This window comes from Gymnodraco acuticeps, unplaced genomic scaffold (genome assembly GCF_902827175.1).
Source record: "Gymnodraco acuticeps unplaced genomic scaffold, fGymAcu1.1, whole genome shotgun sequence".
NCBI lineage: Eukaryota > Metazoa > Chordata > Actinopteri > Perciformes > Bathydraconidae > Gymnodraco > Gymnodraco acuticeps.
This window is the reverse complement of record NW_022990505.1, coordinates 21,102-40,533: the sequence shown is the minus strand read 5'-3', so window position 1 is coordinate 40,533 and position 19,432 is coordinate 21,102. Positions and strand designations below refer to the sequence as shown.

The 19,432-nt window shown below is 45.8% G+C and overlaps 2 protein-coding genes across 2 annotated transcripts; one reads left to right on the top strand and one right to left on the bottom strand.

The window, feature by feature from the left end:
- Positions 1-6,098: 6,098 nt before the first annotated feature.
- LOC117553099 (olfactory receptor 4D1-like) lies at positions 6,099-7,025 on the top strand. The gene has a single exon (XM_034226886.1). The coding sequence runs from the start codon at positions 6,099-6,101 to the stop codon at positions 7,023-7,025; it is 927 nt and encodes a 308-aa protein (XP_034082777.1).
- Positions 7,026-17,016: 9,991 nt separating this feature from the next.
- LOC117553101 (olfactory receptor 11A1-like) lies at positions 17,017-17,931 on the bottom strand (the record flags this gene model as incomplete). The annotated part of the gene is made up of 1 exon (XM_034226888.1): positions 17,017-17,931. A coding segment is annotated over one exon (915 nt), but the record flags the coding sequence as incomplete, so codon positions are not given.
- Positions 17,932-19,432: the final 1,501 nt, after the last annotated feature.

Genomic DNA, 19,432 nt, shown 5'->3' with positions numbered 1-19,432 from the left:
CGGTTTTTGAGAGCACTTAGAAAAAAACGGCCTATTTCACATGATGGGGAAATCATGGAGGAATGCATCCGCTGCATGAGCACTTTGGATCGGATACAATTGTTGCCTCCAATCATGGTTCTTACCAAACTTTAAGTTTTTGAACTGGCCTCTGGAGGAATTCAAGGGTTGTCTCGGAATAATGAGACACTATTTTCGGATACATTTTATCCATTTTCACCCCTTTCTCTGGTTCTTCCAAAAGTTAACTTAGACTTATTCTGACTCTGGAGGAATGTAAGGGGAGTTGTCAGGGGACTCTACCCGCCGTATGGAACATTATTTTTGGATACAATTTATCCATTTTCACCCTTTTCTCTGGTTCTTCCAAAAGTTAAGTCAGACTTTTTCTGACTCTGGAGGAATGTAAGGAGAGTTGTCAGGGGACTCTACCCGCCTTATGGAACACTATTTTCGGATACAATTTATCCATTTTCACCCTTTTCTCTGGTTCTTCCAAAAGTTAAGTCAGACTTTTTCAGACTCTGGAGGAATGTAAGGAGAGTTGTCAGGGGACTCTACCCGCCTTATGGAACACTATTTTCGGATACAATTTATCAATTTTCACCATTTTCTCTGGTTCTTCCAAAAGTTAAGTCAGACTTTTTCCTGATTTCTCACTGATAGAATGGCAAACGTGACCCGTCATCGGAGGGCCTCCGCCGGCCCGGCCTCGTGCCGGTGCTCTGGCGGTCGGTTCCTCCGAACTGCGGGTTCGACTCTGATGGCAAGGAGGGTGTGCTGCGTGGGGGTAACCCTGCGTGTCTCTTCCCTCCCGGGCCGCCCGATATGAAGCGTGATCGAGACGAACCATCTGACTCAGGGGTCCCACCACGGGTCCCGCGGCGGGATGGAGGTTCCGGGCTGGAACCTCCCCACCTACGCCGCGGTGCGCCAGGCAAACACTGTCGTTTCTCTAACCCTCCACTGTTGCTTAGCAGCCTTGGTCGGCTGCAGCATTCAGTAATCAGCCTTGCTCCGGGCACCGGTTTCCCCGGGGACCAACGTTCGGTGGCTTCACATGATATAGGGTCGACCCTACTTAATCACAGGCTACCTGTATGATCCTGCGTAACAACCATATATGCTTGTCTGACCCGCCATCGGAGGGCCTCCGCCGGCCCGGCCTCGTGTCGGTGCTCTGGCGGTCGGTTCCTCCGAACAGCGGGTTCGACTCTGATGGCAGGGAGGGTGTGCTGCGTGGGGGTAACCCTGCGTGTCTCTTCCCTCCCGGGCCGCCCGATATGAAGCGTGACCGAGACGAACCGTCTGACTCAGGGGTCCCACCACGGGTCCCGCGGCGGGATGCTTGTCATATATGCTCGTCTGCAAAGAGTGAACTGCCTGGTCCTGCCCTGGTGTTCCTCGACGGCTAGTGTCCAGCCGTCAGCTGTGCTATCAGCAAATTTGACCCGCCATCGGAGGGCCTCCTGACCGGGTCCACATGCCGGTGCTTGGCGGTCGGAATAATAATATTTTACAGGGCTCAGAGGTCTGCACTTTGAAGCTCCTGGAGCGGGGGGCAGCTAAGGGGCACTAATGTCTTACTTGGATGTACTTATGTGTTTAGTCAGAGTGAGAGTGCTTGAGTTTGGGTACACATCTTTGCCAGACACACCCACCCGTGGAAAGACGAAATATGACAAAACTGTTAAAGTGTGAACCTCCAGCACGGGGGGGGGGGTGCCTTGAAGAAGGCCGACTATGGATGCTGATGGGCTTAGGGTAGATCACCGCAAAGTGTTTCCAGGGGCATGAGGTTCTGTAGGGTGTGAACATCTGGGTTTGCACATGTCAGGGAGAGATGGGAATAAGATGCAGCAGTGCTAAGTGCTAAGGTGCTGTGTGCGGACAGTAGAGCACCACAAAATCGACCACCTTTAAGTATAACCAGGGGCATAACATCCAGGGTGGGTGGTGCTGTGAATAAGTGGTGATGAGCAGAAACCAAGATGGTGATGACCAGAAACCAAGATGATGATGACCAGAAACCAAGATAGTGACGAGCAGAAACCAAGATGGTGATGACCAGAAACCAAGATGGTGACGACTAGAAACCAAGATGGTGACGACCAGAAACCAAGATGGTGACGACTAGAAACCAAGATGTTGACGACCAGAAACCAAGATGGTGATGACCAGAAACCAAGATGGTGACGACAAGAAACCAAGATGGTGACGAGCAGAAACCAAGATGGTGACGAGCAGAAACCAAGATGTTGACGACCAGAAACCAAGATGGTGATGACCAGAAACCAAGATGGTGACGACTAGAAACCAAGATGGTGACGACCAGAAACCAAGATGGTGATGACTAGAAACCAAGATGTTGACGACCAGAAAACAAGATGGTGACGACCAGAAACCAAGATGGTGATGACCAGAAACCAAGATGGTGACGACCAGAAACCAAGATGGTGACGACCAGAAACCAAGATGGTGACGACTAGAAACCAAGATGGTGACGACTAGAAACCAAGATGGTGACGACCAGAAACCAAGATGGTGACGACCAAAAAACAAGATGGTGACGACTAGAAACCAAGATGGTGACGACTAGAAACCAAGATGGTGACGTCTAGAAACCAAGATGGTGACGACTAGAAACCAAGATTGTGACGACTAGAAACCAAGATGGTGACGAGTAGAAACCAAGATGGTGATGAGTTGAAACCAAGATTGTGACGACTAGAAACCAAGATGGTGACGTCTAGAAACCAAGATGGTGATGACTAGAAACCACGATGGTGACAAATAGAAACCAAGATGGTGACGAGTAGAAACCAAGATGGTGACGAGTTGAAACCAAGATGGTGACGACCAAAAAACAAGATGGTGACGACTACAAACCAAGATGGTGACGACCAAAAAACAAGATGGTGACGACTAGAAACCAAGATGGTGACGACTAGAAACCAAGATGGTGACGTGTAGAAACCAAGATGGTGACGACTAGAAACCAAGATGGTGACGACTAGAAACCAAGATGGTGACATCTAGAAACCAAGATGGTGACGACTAGAAACCAAGATGGTGACGTCTAGAAACCAAGATGGTGATGACTAGAAACCACGATGGTGACGAATAGAAACCAAGATGGTGACGAGTAGAAACCAAGATGGTGACGAGTTGAAACCAACATGGTGACGACCAGAAACCAAGATGGTGACGACCAAAATACAAGATAGTGACGACTACAAACCAACATGGTGACGACCAGAAACCAAGATGGCGACGACCAAAAAACAAGATGGTGAAGACTACAAACCAAGATGGTGACGACCAAAAAACAAGATGGGGATGTCTAGAAACCAAGATGGTGACGACTAGAAACCAAGATGGTGACGACCAAAAACCAAGATGGTGACGACCAGAAACCAAGATGGTGACGACCAGAAACCAAGATGGTGACGACCAGAAACCAAGATGGTGACGACTAGAAACCAAGATGGAGACGACCAAAAACCAAGATGGTGACGACTAGAAACCAAGATGGTGACGACCAAAAAACAAGATGGTGACGACTAGAAACCAAGATGGTGACGACTAGAAACCAAGATGGTGACGACTAGAAACCAAGATGGTGACGACTAGAAACCAAGATGGTGACGTCTAGAAACCAAGCTGGTGATGACTAGAAACCACGATGGTGACGAATAGAAACCAAGATGGTGACGACCAAAAAACAAGATGGTGACGACTAGAAACCAAGATGGTGACGACTAGAAACCAAGATGGTGACGTCTAGAAACCAAGATGGTGACGACTAGAAACCAAGATTGTGACGACTAGAAACCAAGATGGTGACGAGTAGAAACCAAGATGGTGACGAGTTGAAACCAAGATTGTGACGACTAGAAACCAAGATGGTGACGTCTAGAAACCAAGATGGTGACGACTAGAAACCAAGATTGTGACGACTAGAAACCAAGATGGTGACGAGTAGAAACCAAGATGGTGACGAGTTGAAACCAAGATTGTGACGACTAGAAACCAAGATGGTGACGACTAGAAACCAAGATGGTGACGTCTAGAAACCAAGATGGTGACGACTAGAAACCAAGATTGTGACGACTAGAAACCAAGATGGTGACGAGTAGAAACCAAGATGGTGACGAGTTGAAACCAAGATTGTGACGTCTAGAAACCAAGATGGTGATGACTAGAAACCACGATGGTGACGAATAGAAACCAAGATGGTGACGAGTAGAAACCAAGATGGTGACGAGTTGAAACCAAGATGGTGACGACCAAAAAACAAGATGGTGACGACTACAAACCAAGATGGTGACGACCAAAAAACAAGATGGTGACGACTAGAAACCAAGATGGTGACGACTAGAAACCAAGATGGTGACGTCTAGAAACCAAGATGGTGACGACTAGAAACCAAGATGGTGACGACTAGAAACCAAGATGGTGACATCTAGAAACCAAGATGGTGACGACTAGAAACCAAGATGGTGACGTCTAGAAACCAAGATGGTGATGACTAGAAACCATGATGGTGACGAATAGAAACCAAGATGGTGACGAGTAGAAACCAAGATGGTGACGAGTTGAAACCAACATGGTGACGACCAGAAACCAAGATGGTGACGACCAAAAAACAAGATGGTGACGACTACAAACCAACATGGTGACGACCAGAAACCAAGATGGTGACGACCAAAAAACAAGATGGTGACGACTACAAACCAAGATGGTGACGACCAAAAAACAAGATGGGGATGTCTAGAAACCAAGATGGTGAAGACTACAAACAAAGATGGTAACTACCAGAAACCAATATGTTGATGACCAAAAAACAAGATGGTGACGACCAGAAAACAAGATGGGGATGTCTAGAAACCAAGATGGTGACGACTAGAAACCAAGATGGTGACGACCAAAAACCAAGATGGTGACGACCAGAAACCAAGATGGTGACGACCAGAAACCAAGATGGTGACGACCAGAAACCAAGATGGTGACGACTAGAAACCAAGATGGAGACGACCAAAAACCAAGATGGTGACGACTAGAAACCAAGATGGTGACGACCAAAAAACAAGATGGTGACGACTAGAAACCAAGATGGTGACGACTAGAAACCAAGATGGTGACGACTAGAAACCAAGATGGTGACGACTAGAAACCAAGATGGTGACGTCTAGAAACCAAGATGGTGATGACTAGAAACCACGATGGTGACGAATAGAAACCAAGATGGTGACGAGTAGAAACCAAGATGGTGACGAGTAGAAACCAAGATGGTGACGAGTTGAAACCAAGATGGTGACGACCAAAAAACAAGATGGTGACGACTACAAACCAAGATGGTGACGACCAAAAAACAAGATGGTGACGACTAGAAACCAAGATGGTGACGACTAGAAACCAAGATGGTGACGTCTAGAAACCAAGATGGTGACGACTAGAAACCAAGATGGTGACGTCTAGAAACCAAGATGGTGATGACTAGAAACCACGATGGTGACGAATAGAAACCAAGATGGTGACGAGTAGAAACCAAGATGGTGACGACTACAAACCAACATGGTGACGACCAGAAACCAAGATGGTGACGACCAAAAAACAAGATGGTGACGACTACAAACCAAGATGGTGACGACCAAAAAACAAGATGCAGACGAATAGAAACCAAGATGCCATCAGCACCAAACAGAGAATTGTCTGCATTCTTTAAAGAGAGGCCTATACGTCGCTGGGTGACATTAAAATAATGTGGATTGACGGATTGAATGGAGCACGTCTGCATCTGGTGGTGAAACCCTGAGTTACAGAAGGAGGATCCCTGAAGGATGACGTCAGTGAGCTGCAGACAGAAGGTAAAAGCAGCAGCTCAGAGTTTCAGCTCAGTGAGGAGAGCAGCACCTCACACACTCTGGATCTCTGTATTATACACATTGATATAGGACGCTCAGTTTGGATCATCTGTCTAATGTGTTCTCATGATGAAGAACATGTGTTCACTGTTATTGCCATGTTTAAAGTGACATCTACATCCAGGTAATGCACTGCTCTTGTTGTGATGCTTGAAGAACCACAGGAGGATCATGGTGAACTCTACTCACATTTCATATTTCATACTGACTGCATACTCTGACACAGGTTTTTTTAAATACCTTTATTTCCTGATCATTCTTGCTTTGTATATTTGTATTATAGGTGCCAACGTGTTGCTGATTGTGGTTATCTGTGTGAACAGGAGCTTACATGAACCTATGTACCTTTTTCTGTGCAGCCTGTTTGTAAATGAACTGTGTGGTAGTACAGGGTTGTTTCCATTCCTTCTGGTTCAGATCCTCTCTGACATTCACACTGTTTCTGCTCCGCTCTGCTTCCTGCAGATTTATTCTCTGTATACATATACAGGTATACAATTTACTAATTTGTCCACCATGTCTTATGACAGATATCTTGCTATCTGTTATCCTCTGCAATATAACACTCGTATGACTTCTAACAGGGTTGCCTTTCTTATTGCTCTTACGTGGCTGTTTCCACTTATTGCCATTTTGATTTTGATTTTTCTGACTGTTCCTTTAACGCTGTGTGGGAACATCATTAACAAAGTTTACTGTGATAACTTCTCCATTGTTAAGCTGGCCTGCTCTGACACTACAGTCAATAATATATATGGACTAATTATAACTTTTTTCTTAATAATGTTTCCTGTTTCTCTCACTTTGATCTCGTACATGAGGATCCTCAGAGTGTGTTTCTCTGGCTCCAAACAGACCAGACAGAAAGCTCTCAGTACCTGCACACCTCACCTCGCTTCCCTGCTCAATGCTTCTTTTGGATCTTGCTTTGAAGTATTACAGAACAGATTTGCTATGAAATATGTGCCGAATATGCTGCGCATTTTATTATCCCTGTACTTTCTAACATGCCAGCCTCTCTTTACCCCAGTCCTGTACGGGCTGAAGATGACTAAAATCCGCATCATATGTAAGCGCCTGTTGTACGGAGAAGTGTAGGTCATCAAGAGATTGCAGAGAAAGAGAATGAAAGGACCCTGACTTCAGCAGTATTAACTCTAATGACGTGTCTCGTTCACTGTGTGCAGAGGAAGGAAATTAAACGTGCAGCTGTACATGTGCTGAGCTTGATGCTGCTCTCTTTTTCTGTTTCTTCTCTTGCTTTTCACTTTTCATATCAGCCTCAGTGATTTTAGGAGAACCCTGAAAGGTCCATGAGTCCGGACGTTAGGAGTGAAACTGAAGTTAAAGCTGAATGAAGCTCCTCGCTGTGAACAGACACAGAGCAGCTTCATATCAACTATGTTCCCAATATGTTGACAATATGTTCACCTTCGTCTTCTCTCACATGTAATGTGTCCCAAATATACATCCTGTGTAAGAATCTGCTGCTAGCCTGTGTTGGGAATAACATGTAACAGGATGGTTCAGTTTGAGTCAGAAGAGGAATAAAAATGCTTCAACATATTGAACTGTTATCTTTCTTTATTCAACAGGGACCATGCAATTGATGCACCGGGAGTTTCCAGATAATTTTCAACTCTTAAAATAAAATATCCAACAATACACTATGAATGTAAAATCACTATTAAATGCACCTCATGTGTCCCAAATAGAGAATTAAGGAATGTTTCTTCCACATATTGTTAAGGAGCAAAGCAATAAGATCTGAAATCCAGACACGTTAGCCATCTCATCAACATGTATTGGCACATATTTTGAAATGCAACTTGAAATGTTCCATTGAACATGAATACAGTTATTGAATGACTTTCTCTGACCACACATGAGTTTATTAAAGTGTATACAAGTAATAATGTAATATAAAAACAAAACCATTAAGCTGAGTGTGTCAGCAATGTCCACCCTGAGGAGAGATGTGGATCTGTATAATGATTATAGATGGGATTTGTATAGGGCTTGTTCTAGTGCTCAAAGATGCTTCACATACAATCAGAGTTAGTTTTGAGATACTTTTTGAAGAATACAAGAGTGTTGGCCTTTCAAATATTCAAAAGGTCTGGATTATAACAAGAACAAATTCAGAAGCTTAATCTTAATTTTCACAACTGCTACAATCAAAATCTGAAGGCCAATATATATATATATATATTGTATAAGCTAAGTATATTGTGTGTTCCACTGTAAGAGGAGCCTAGGCCTTCAGATTTTGATTGTAGCAGTTGTGAAAATTAAGATAAAGCTTCTGAATTTGTTCCATTTATCTAAAGATATACTAACTATGGATGGCATTAATTTGGCCTCCAGTGAGACTGTAAGGAATCTTGGTGTTATATTTGATCAGGATTTATCCTTTAACGCCCTCATAAAATCAATCTCAAGGACCGCCTACTTCCATCTACGTAACATTGCAAAAATCAGGCATATCTTGCCTCAAAACGATGCAGAGAAACTAGTCCATGCATTTGTTACTTCAAGGCTGGATTATTGTAACTCTTTATTATCAGGGTGTACCAAGAAGTCAGTCAAGTGGCTTCAGCTGATTCAAAATGCTGCAGCTCGTGTACTAACCAGAGTTAGGAAAAGGGACCACATTACTCCTGTTCTGGCTGCCTTACACTGGCTCCCTATAGAACACAGGATAGCATTTAAAATTCTTCTTCTCGCCTACAAAGCCCTTAATGGGCAGGCGCCATCTTACCTTAAAGAACTCATTATACCCTACTGTCCTACTAGGGCATTGCGTTCCAAGAATGCAGGGTTGTTGGTTGTTCCTAGAGTCTCTAAAAGTACAATGGGAGCCAGAGCCTTTTCTTATCAAGCTCCACATTTGTGGAATCAGCTTCCAGTTTGTGTTCGGGCGGCAGACACCCTATCCGTTTTTAAGAGTGCGCTTAAGACCTTCCTTTTTGATAAAGCTTATAGTTAGGGCTGATTAGATCCAGCCCCTAGTTTTGCTGATATAGGCTTAGTTTGTCGGGGGACATCTTACTTCTTCCTTCTCTCTGTCTATACCTGTGTACTCTCATGTTCCGATTAACCCAGCTTCCCCACATGTCTTTCTTTTTGGTGTCTATATACGCCGGGATCCGGAGTCATGGATGATCCTGCGGTCCTGTGTCCTGCATCGCGAGCCCTGGATCTTGAGTCGTGGCTGTGGTCCTGGATCATAGGTCCTGGATGGATATCCTCGTGGATTCATCTTCCTATTATTCACACATGCATTCCAAACATTTGGACTACCTATGTTGCAAATGTATTATCTCTTTAATTTACACACGGCATCTATTGCACGTCTGTCCGTCCTGGGAGAGGGATCCCTCCTCTGTTGCTCTCCCTGAGGTTTCTCCCATGTTCCCTTTAAACTGTGGGTTTTCTCTGGAAGTGTTTCCTTGTACGATGTGAGGGTCTAAGGACAGAGGGTCTAAGGTCAGAGGGTCTGAGGACAGAGGGTCTAAGGACAGAGGGTCTAAGGACAGAGGGTCTAAGGACAGAGGGTCTGAGGACAGAGGGTCTGAGGACAGAGGGTGTCCTATTGTCATACTGATATTTTGTACAAACTGTGAAGTCCACTGAGACAAATGTAACATTTGTGATATTGGGCTATATAAATAAACATTGATTGATTGATTGATTGATTGATTGATTGATTGATTGATTGATTGATTGATTGATTGATTGATTGATATTGAGGGAATGGTTTAGATGAAAGTTTTGAACGGGATTTTTTAACCAACCATCAGTATCAACTAAGGATCAACCTAGCATTAGTATTGGTTATAGTAACAGCTACAACATTAAAATACTTCTAGGCAGATTGAGGAGGATAATGGGAGAATGAACAGAGGGGCAGAAACATCCATCTGAATAATAATAACTTTATTTGTATCGCACCTTTCATACAGGGGATTGCAGTTCAAAGTGCTTTACATCAGTAAGAAATAAGATATACAATCAGTGTAAAACAAGCAGCAAGAGCAAAGCATAAAGTGGGATCAAATAATGCATATATATTATATATATTATATATATATATATATATATATATATATATATATATAGTAATCCCAACAGGCCACCTTGTTTATGGTTTGATTCAGTTTTAGTAGAATATAAAATACATGAATGATGAAATGAGCACATAAAGTTCAGACATACTATAATTATATTGAGGTACTTGAGACTAATCCTGCAACTGTATAGTTCTGCTCCACAACAGTTCAAGAATGAAGAAACCATCACGTATGAAAGGCTACATGTGAATAGAGGGGCAGAAAAACGGCTTGCACATTTACATTTCAATCTTGAACAATGAACAGCGGTAGACAGTATCTCATTTAGTATCATCATTCTGCGCTTCGCCGGAGGCCTTCAGTGCTGAGTGTGCTCGGCCTCTCTCCGAGCCGCGGTGCCGGTGTGGTGCAGATGGTGGATTCTGCCAGGGGAGTGAGTGCAGGGCTCAGCATCAAAGTGGAAGGAGTCCTTGTGGTGCTGGTCCAGGTTTCACTGCTGGTGCCACCGGGGGTTGATTCTGCAGTTCCTTACATTTTTTAAAATAAATTCACAGTTAGTTGGATTTAATACCATGGCTTCTTAAAACTGTTTACTGAGCATTCATAACAAAACAATACCCTGAAATGTGTGTGCCATTAGTTTGGGGTGTGGTCAAGTGTGAGAGGTACATTGTAGACACATTGTGATGGCTCTATTCAGATGCTAAAGACATACTTCTAGAAGATTCAGAACACTACAAAATATAATCAAGACATATTTTATCATGTATTATTATAGGTTAAGATAAAAGCGTTATTGATCTCATGGTGAATTTCATGAGCTACCCAGCAGTATATCATGTATTTCAATTAGCTCCTCCTTTACCAGCTGCAACATTAAGTTGATGAGCACATCAATAATTATAATACAATAATATATATATTATTCTGTTATTGTTATATTTAACACTGTAACCACCAAATGAATGAAAATAAGGTTTTTGTAAATGAAAGAAGCAAGAAACACTTATTTGTACTCAACAAATAAAATAGTTACCGTGATGGTGAGGTTTGAAGTACTCTCCTTCCTTCTTGTGTAGGGCTCTAAAAACTGCATCCTGGTTATGATCCACTGCTGTCTGCCAGTCCTTTGTGCTCCACAACTACCCGAAGGGGCAAGTCTCCTGTACCGGGTGCACTGGGTTCGCAGAGAATCCCAATTCTTCAGCTCTTTCTTTCTCTTTCTCACACAAATAAACGATGTAAGCATTGTGGCTAGTTAGCATGTCCAATTCATATCTATATGCAGTGCCAAACTGCACAGCTAGCAACAGCTAGCAACAAGATAACAACAAAACACAAGGTTGAAATAACAAATTACATTTCACATTAACGTCACTGTACGCTGGCAAACAATAAAAAGCCAACAATATCTGCTAAAGAGCTCAATTGATGAAAAAGATAATCTTACCCGAGAAACCAAGTTGCGTTTCAATCTCTCGCCAGAGTCCGGTTTTCACTACTCGGTTCGAGTACCTTTTCTCTGTGATGTCGTACAGAGCTGGCCTCTCCTGGATCAAGGTCATGAGCAGGTCTTCGTTTGCGTCATTCCAGATCGCCATGATGAGATGAAAATGAATAGCAGTCTGTGTGTGCCTTCTTAAATCGTTTGTTTACGTCCCTCACTTCCGTTTCGCTTCTCATGCACTGATTCGCTAGCTGAACAGCCAATCAGAGTGATTGCTTGGTCCGACTGCCTGACCCGATGTATCGGGTCAGGCAGTCCAAATAAGGCGTGTCACGGGACACACCAAATTGAGTTTGGGCGACAGGACACGCTTCGTCTTCCGACTAACAAAAATGGCCGAAATCGTCCTGGTGTGTCAGGGCCTTAACTGTCACGTTTGAAGGGACGAAATCGTGACATCTTCACGTCTCCCAGCATGGTAAATCGCCACATGTTCACGTCTTGCCGTGATACCGCGTTGGTTATCAGATATATCCTGATGTAGCCATGTTTCCAGAAAGCACATGAAACTACACTGCAGGTCTTTCAGCGTCTGGCTAATGTCGCTAACTTGTCTAATTTGTTCAATATCGTATAAGCGGAAAGAGGGTGGTCAAAGACTAAAGTGAGCATTAGAGGACAGACACACCTTCCTCTCTTTTATTCTGTTAAAGACATTTTATTCTAAGTCTCAGTGGTCGTATGTTTTTACACATTGGTCTGGACCAGTGGTGTAGTGGGGATTTTTTTACTGGGGGGACGCTATTTTAATTAGGTCATCCCAAACAATGCCAAACAAGTGCGCAATACGGGAGCCATCGCCGACGCTGCTCCCCTACGTTGCACGGCTGTGTCAACAGGCCTGCACCTATCAGACTCGAGCACCACATCTTCTCCAAGGGCGAATGGAGACGAGCCAGGCTGAGAGACCACCCCCGAGCATTATTCACCATCTCGATGGACATGCCAGTCGGGCTGAGGGATGGCACCAGCAACCGGGGCTCGGCCGACGGAGCTCGGATATCTGCCGTCGCGGACACTGGCGCGCAGTCGGACCTTTGGTCTCTGGAGGAGTTCCTGGCCTGCGGTTTCTCGCGGGACGACCTGCGACCCGTCAGCCTCAGCCTGTCGGCTGCCAACCGCTCCCCTATAGCCATCGAGGGAGCATTCTTCGCTAGGCTCTCGACGACCTGCAGCGGGGGGTGTGTTACATCCTGTCGTTCCATGGTATATGTGAGCAGCTCGGTCCGGGCCATGTACCTCTCCTACGAGTCGTTGCTCAACCTCGGCCTCTTGCCCGTGAACTTCCCGTCGGACGACGTTGCAGGGGGCCCAAGGACAGGCGTAGCCCTGACACGGCTGACACGCCAGACCAGCCCTTGTCCGTCAATGCGACGAGGTTAGCCAACGGCGGCTGCGTGGGGCCAGGTGACCCCCGGGACGCCCAGTGTTCATGTCCTCAGCGCACGGTCCCCCCGGCGCGCCCTGCAGCACTGCCGTTCCCTTGTACGCCAGAGAACAACAACCGGATGAAAGGTTGGCTACTCAGGAGATATGCCTTGTCGACATTCAATACTTGCCCCCATCGGGCACTGCCATGCATGGAGGGGCCACCTATCGAGATGCACGTGGACCCCGCAGCTACGCCTAAAGCATGCCACACCGCGGCTACAGTGCCTCTACACTGGCAGCAGAGGGTCCACGATGACCTCCTGCGGGACGAAGCCCTTGGGGTCATTGAACGCGTGCCATACGGCGAGCCAGTGGCGTGGTGCCATCGTATGGTAGTCACTCGGAAGCACAACGGTTCCCCCCGCAGGACCGTGGACCTCCCCCTGCCTCAACAAGTTCTGTCAACGTGAGACCTTCGCCACTGAGTCCCCGTTCCACCTTGCACGCCGCGTCCCGAAGGGCACCTGGAAGACCGTCACGGACGCCTGGAACGGCTACCACAGTGTCCCCCTGCGTGAGTCGGATCGCCACCTCACTACCTTCATCACACCCTTCGGCCGTTGGAGCTACACCGGGGCACCACAGGGTTTCCTGTCATCAGGGGATGGCTACAACCGTCGGTTTGACGCCGTCCTCTCGGACTATGAACGCGAGGAACGTTGTGTGGATGACACCATCCACTATGACACCGACCTGGAGCAACACTGGTGGAAGACCATCGACTTCCTGACGCGTGTCGGTCGGTCGGGCATCGTGTTGAACCCGGACAAGCTTCAGTTCGCGGAGAGGTGCATCGATTTAGCTGGCTTCAGGGTGTCGGAATTAGGGATGCCATAAACTGACCATGATCAAAATCGAAAATTGGACAGCCCTGACAAATAATAATCGATCATTCCCCCTCGTGCTCAGCGAACGGCCTCTCATTGGGGCTGCCGAGCGGGCCTGACGCTGTGGAGTCAGCACTCATGGCCTCCATCCGCGACGACGCACGGGAGCTCGGAGCCGTCTCTTGGACCCTCCTCCAACTCATGGAGCAGGAGGGTGGGATTGACGTTAACGACCCTGTCTGTGAGTCCGTCTACGCACAGGACGGCGTCCTGCTTTATTGGGACCGCGTCGTGGTCCCCCCATCCCGAGTCCTTCGGCATCTCCATGCCGCTCACCAGGGGACCTCAGCAATGGGGCAGCATGCCCGAGCCATAGTTTACTGGCCCGGGATGTCCGGGGACATTCAGGCCACCAGGGAGGGGTGTGCAGACTGCAACCGCAATGCTCCGTCACAGGCGGCTACACCCCCCCGGCCGTCCTCACCCCCGTCCACGCCATTCGAGGCGGTGTTTGCTGACTTCTTCGACTATGGGGGCCACCACTACCTAGTCCCCTTGTCGGGGACCGGCTCTCGGGCTGGGTAGAGGTCCTGAGCTCTACGGCGGGTACTGCCCTGGCGGGCTCAGCTGGCCTGGTCCAACACCTCCGTTCGTTCTTCGCCACCTTCGGCATACCGGAGGAGCTCTCGAGCGACGGTGGTCCGGAATTCAAGGCAAGCCACACTGAGGACTTCCTCCGCTTATGGCACGTCAAACACTGTGTGTCTTCCGTTAGCTTCCTGCGTGCTATGCTGCAGTTGCGAAACACGCCTGACCCCGAATGCAACCTCTCGCCAGCGCAGATCATCTTCGGCCGCCCCCTTGGTGGCTCGCTCTCCTTCGTGAACCGCCTCGAGACGTTCTCGAACCCGCATATCCGCCTGCTATGGCGCGAGGCATGGGCGGTGAAGGAGGACGCCCTTCGGACCCGTATGTCCCGTACCACCGAGTCTCTGGGGACTCACTCAAGACCGCTCCGCCCGTTGGCACTCGGCGAAAGGGTATTCCTCCAGAACCAGCAAGGCCCGAGCCCCCACAAATGGGACAGGTCAGGGATCGTGGTGGAGTCGCCGGGCCACGACCAGTATCGGGTCAGGGTTGACGGTTCGGGACGTCTGACACTGCGCAACCGGCGGTTCCTCCGTGCCTACACGCTGGCCACACCCTGCGCCCGTGAGCAGTCGGCTGCGCCGTCGCCGCCGCCCGCTGCCCTGGGACATCAGCCCCCACCTATCCACCCGGGCTGGTCGACGCCCCAGGGGATTACTCAGCAGCCGGCTGTTGGACCCCGTGACTCGGCTATGGGCGCTTCCCCACCGGCGCCTACTGGTGAGGCGTCCTCTGACCTCACCGTTCCTACGGGTGCCTTCCTGGGTGCACCGCTCCCGGTGCCGCAGTCGCCGCCGAGGGCCGCGTGAGGAGGCCGCCTGCACGTTACGAGCCCGAGTCCGGCAGCTGGATGCGGGATTTAGACCGTTAATCTATTCCGGCCCATAGCTTTCCGGTCTGGGGGGGATGAAGAGTTTATCGCCGGCCACTAGAGGGCAGCGTCACTAATGTCGCTGTCCGGATATGCCGTGCTCTGACCCGGTAGTGCCGAGCGGCCATTTTAGTTCAAACATTGTTCATTCACTCCGCCTCGAGTTGAGATGTTCATCCACTCATTCATGTAAGATTGTTTCCACTATTGTTTGGTGTGTCTATACTCTGTGTCGTTGTATATATTTGTATTGGTCATGACATGCATGGATGTAGTACTTTGTCAGCTTATCTTGCTGCATTGTTCTGTTTCAGGGTGTCGTCATCCTTGTCATTAAACTACCGAAACTGACATTGAGGAGTGTGTTTCTTCATCGCCAAATTCAGATGATAAATACAGCCTTTAAGTTTGTAAAGGCATAATTACAAGAGGCAACTTAACGTCACAGCAGGCATAACAACAGCCGGTGTTTCTTGTGAGGGTTCCCCGGGAAACAAACACAATACACACGAACGCGTCACAGATTATTTTGCGGTATTTGGCTGCCGAACGAAATCATGTAAACAGCTCGCAACGTAACTAGGAGTCTAGTGGACGTATCAGTACTACAAGTTTTTTTTAATTAATTACGTTGTTTATAAATTAATCTCAGGGCCGCCATTTGCCCATCCCTGCTGTAGCTGCTGTGAATATCAGGATAACGGCTTTGAATCTTTGAATGCTGTTCAGATTGTAAAGAGCCAAAAATCCCAAATTTACAAATGTGGAAATTTAAATCAATTTAATCTGATCAAATTGGACCAGATGGACAGTTATAATTTAAGATAATAATAACCTGATAAAGGTAGGCAGGTCAATCTCATTTATAAAGGCAACGTATTCTGTCCCCTTATTTAGTTCACTTTATTTCTACTCAATTGAGATTAATGAACTTCAACATTTTGTTCCATACATCTTTGTGTGAGTGCAGAGGTTACACGATTTCAGATCATTTAGCTTTTAATCAGAATTAGAATCAGAAATCCTTTATTTGTCCAATCAGAAAATGTACAGCAAAGGGACAGTGCAGATACAAAGGCAGATATAGAATGAGTACACTTACATATTAAATAAACTAAGTACACATTCATGGTAACAAAATAATAAGCAGCAGCAGTATTTAAAGTACATGAACACATACGTCTTGAAATAGCAGCCTGTTAAATCATCAATTAAATATAGAAAGGTGTATAATGCAAAGTGTTACTTCACAACAGAGTTTTTAAAGTTTTAGAAGGCAGTAACAATATCATGTAGGAGATGAAATAAAGAAGTAAAGAATTATACTTTATCCTGATGGGAACGTTCAAAAGGAACCACTTCAAAATGTAAATTGTATTTGTGATCCGTCAGTATAAGATTAGGGGAATGTGTTTCCTGTCAATGTAATAGAAAAGGCAATTTGGTTGTGAGGAGAGAAACTGGAGAACAGACGTTCTGCTGCTTTCACTCAGATTCACTTTATTAAGTTCATGTGGTCGGAGAAAGTCTTTACTGACTTCATTCATGCTCAATGGACACTTTCAAACCAGTTTCTAAATCACCCCAATACATTATAATTTTAGACCGTACAACGTGTAGAAGAAGAGCTTTCAGTGACTGCAGCAACAGATTGTGGTCACTTTCTGAAGAAGGTCAGACCTTTAGAGACAACATTTATAACTCCTGTTCTGACTCAAACTGAACTCATCTGTTAGAGGTTATTCCTAACCCCAACTAGCAGCAGATTTTTACACAGGATGTATATCTTGGACATGTTGAGGCCGTACATCATAGGGCTGAAGAGAGGCTGACAAGTGAGGGTATATAATGATAAAAATATTCTCAACATGTTGGGTACACCGCTCATATTAAACCTGCTCTGTGATACTTCAAAGAAAGCCCCAAAGGAGAAGTTGATGAGGGAAGCGAGGTGAGGTGTGCAGGTGCTGACAGATTTCTGTCTGCTCTGCTTACAGCCAGAGAAACACACTCTGAGGATCCTCATGTACGAGTACACGATCAGAGACACAGGAAACATGATTATGAAAAAAGTAAAGATGAGTCCATACACATTATTGACTGTAGTGTCAGAGCAGGCCAGCTTAACAATGGAGTAGTTATTACAGTAAACGTTGTTAATGATGTTCCCACACAGCTGCAAAGACACACTCAGTGATATTAGAATCCAAATTGCAATGAAAGGCAATAACCATGTCATTGTTATAAGCATTGCAACCTTTTTAAACGTCATATGTGTGTTATATTGCAGAGGATAACAGATAGCAAGATATCTGTCATAAGACATGACGGCTAAATTAATGAATTCCACACACACATATGTATGCACAGAATAAACCTGCAGGAAGCAGAGCGGAGCAGAGACAGTGTGAATGTCAGAGAGGATCTGAACCAGAAGGAATGGAAACAACCCTGTACTACCATACAGTTCATTTACAAACAGGCTGCACAGAAAAAGGTACATAGGTTTATGTAAGCTCCTGTTCACACAGATAACCACAATCAGCAACACATTGGCACCTATAATACAAATATACAAAGCAAGAATGATCAGGAAATAAAGGTATTTAAAAAGACCAGTGTCAGAGTATGCAGTCAGTATGAAATATGTCGAAGTAGGACACCATAGTGAAATATGAAATGTGAGTAGAGTTCACCATGATCCTCCTGTGGTTCTTCAAGCATCACAACATGAGCAGTGCATTACCTGGATGTAGATGTCACTTTAAACATGGCAATAACAGTGAACACATGTTCTTCATCATGAGAACACATTAGACAGATGATCCAAACTGAGCGTCCTATATCAATGTGTATAATACAGAGATCCAGAGTGTGTGAGGTGCTGCTCTCCTCACTGAGCTGAAACTCTGAGCTGCTGATTTTACCTTCTGTCTGCAGCTCACTGACGTCATCCTTCAGGGATCCTACTTCTGTAACTCAGGGTTTCACCACCAGATGATTCTCCACCGGACAAACCAGACAGAAGGGTCTTTGGTGAATTCTCTGGGCCGATGATAAGATGTCATTTTAACATCCTGCCATCTCCAGCCCGGCTTCAGCTCCAGCACCTAACCCGGCCATTTTTTTGTTGGTTCGTACTTATTTGTTCATCGCGGTTTGGCAAGAAGGTGGACCCAAGAGCAGTCAAAACAAGATCTCCGTAGTTTCAACGAAAAGCCAGCTTTAATTTATAAAAACCTTATAACTAAGAATAAACAAAGAAAAACTCAACCTCAACAAACAAGGGAACAAGAGGAGGGATCAAGGGGCCAACAGCCAGGAACAAACATGGATTTCCAAATAAAACAGAAAGTAAATATATTGTGATAATGTTGACGACCAAAAGCCAACATGGTCAGGACCAACTACTAAGATATTGAAGAAAAATAACAGGATGTTAACGGCCAAAAACTTAGATGTTGACGATCAAATACCAATATGGTGACGACTACAAACCAAGATGGTGATGACTAATGTTACGACCCTGGGTCGTTAGGTCATTTGTGTGTACATTTTTCCCTCCTCCTGTGTCTGTGTGTGTGTGTGAGCAAGCAGGTGGTGCCCGTTAGCTGATTAGCTATCTTCTGCATGCTGATTGGTCCACCTGGGGAGACGGGAGGGTATTAAGCTGCAGCCATGCAGTTCCTCAGCCGCTCTCTCTGACTTGACTTCTCCTACTCCCAACACAAATGTGCGTACGATATCTGTCCTGTTGTGCTAATACTTATTTATACCGGTTCTTCTCTTCTGTCGTGAGACTGTTGTATGAAAAGCTACTGAACCTGTCTTTGTAGACACACTTTACTTTTTTCTTAGGAGTGCGAAAGTTGAATATTCGTTTTCTCCTGTTTTTATAGTAGAGTAGGTAAGAGTATGTTTATTTTCTCTTTCGTTAGGTAAGATTTTTGTGTTTAAAGGTTTGTTTGTTTTATGGTTTTGTTACTCCTGTTTGGTAATTAAATGTACCAAACGGCATTCTCTGACTCAGTGTCCGTGTTCTTGGGAGTGGGAAGAGTGGGGAGAGTGGGGAGAGTGCACATTTTGTGCTGCGCCTAAGTTCCCCCAGACCTGGGCGTAACACAATTATGTTAAAACAAACCTTTAAA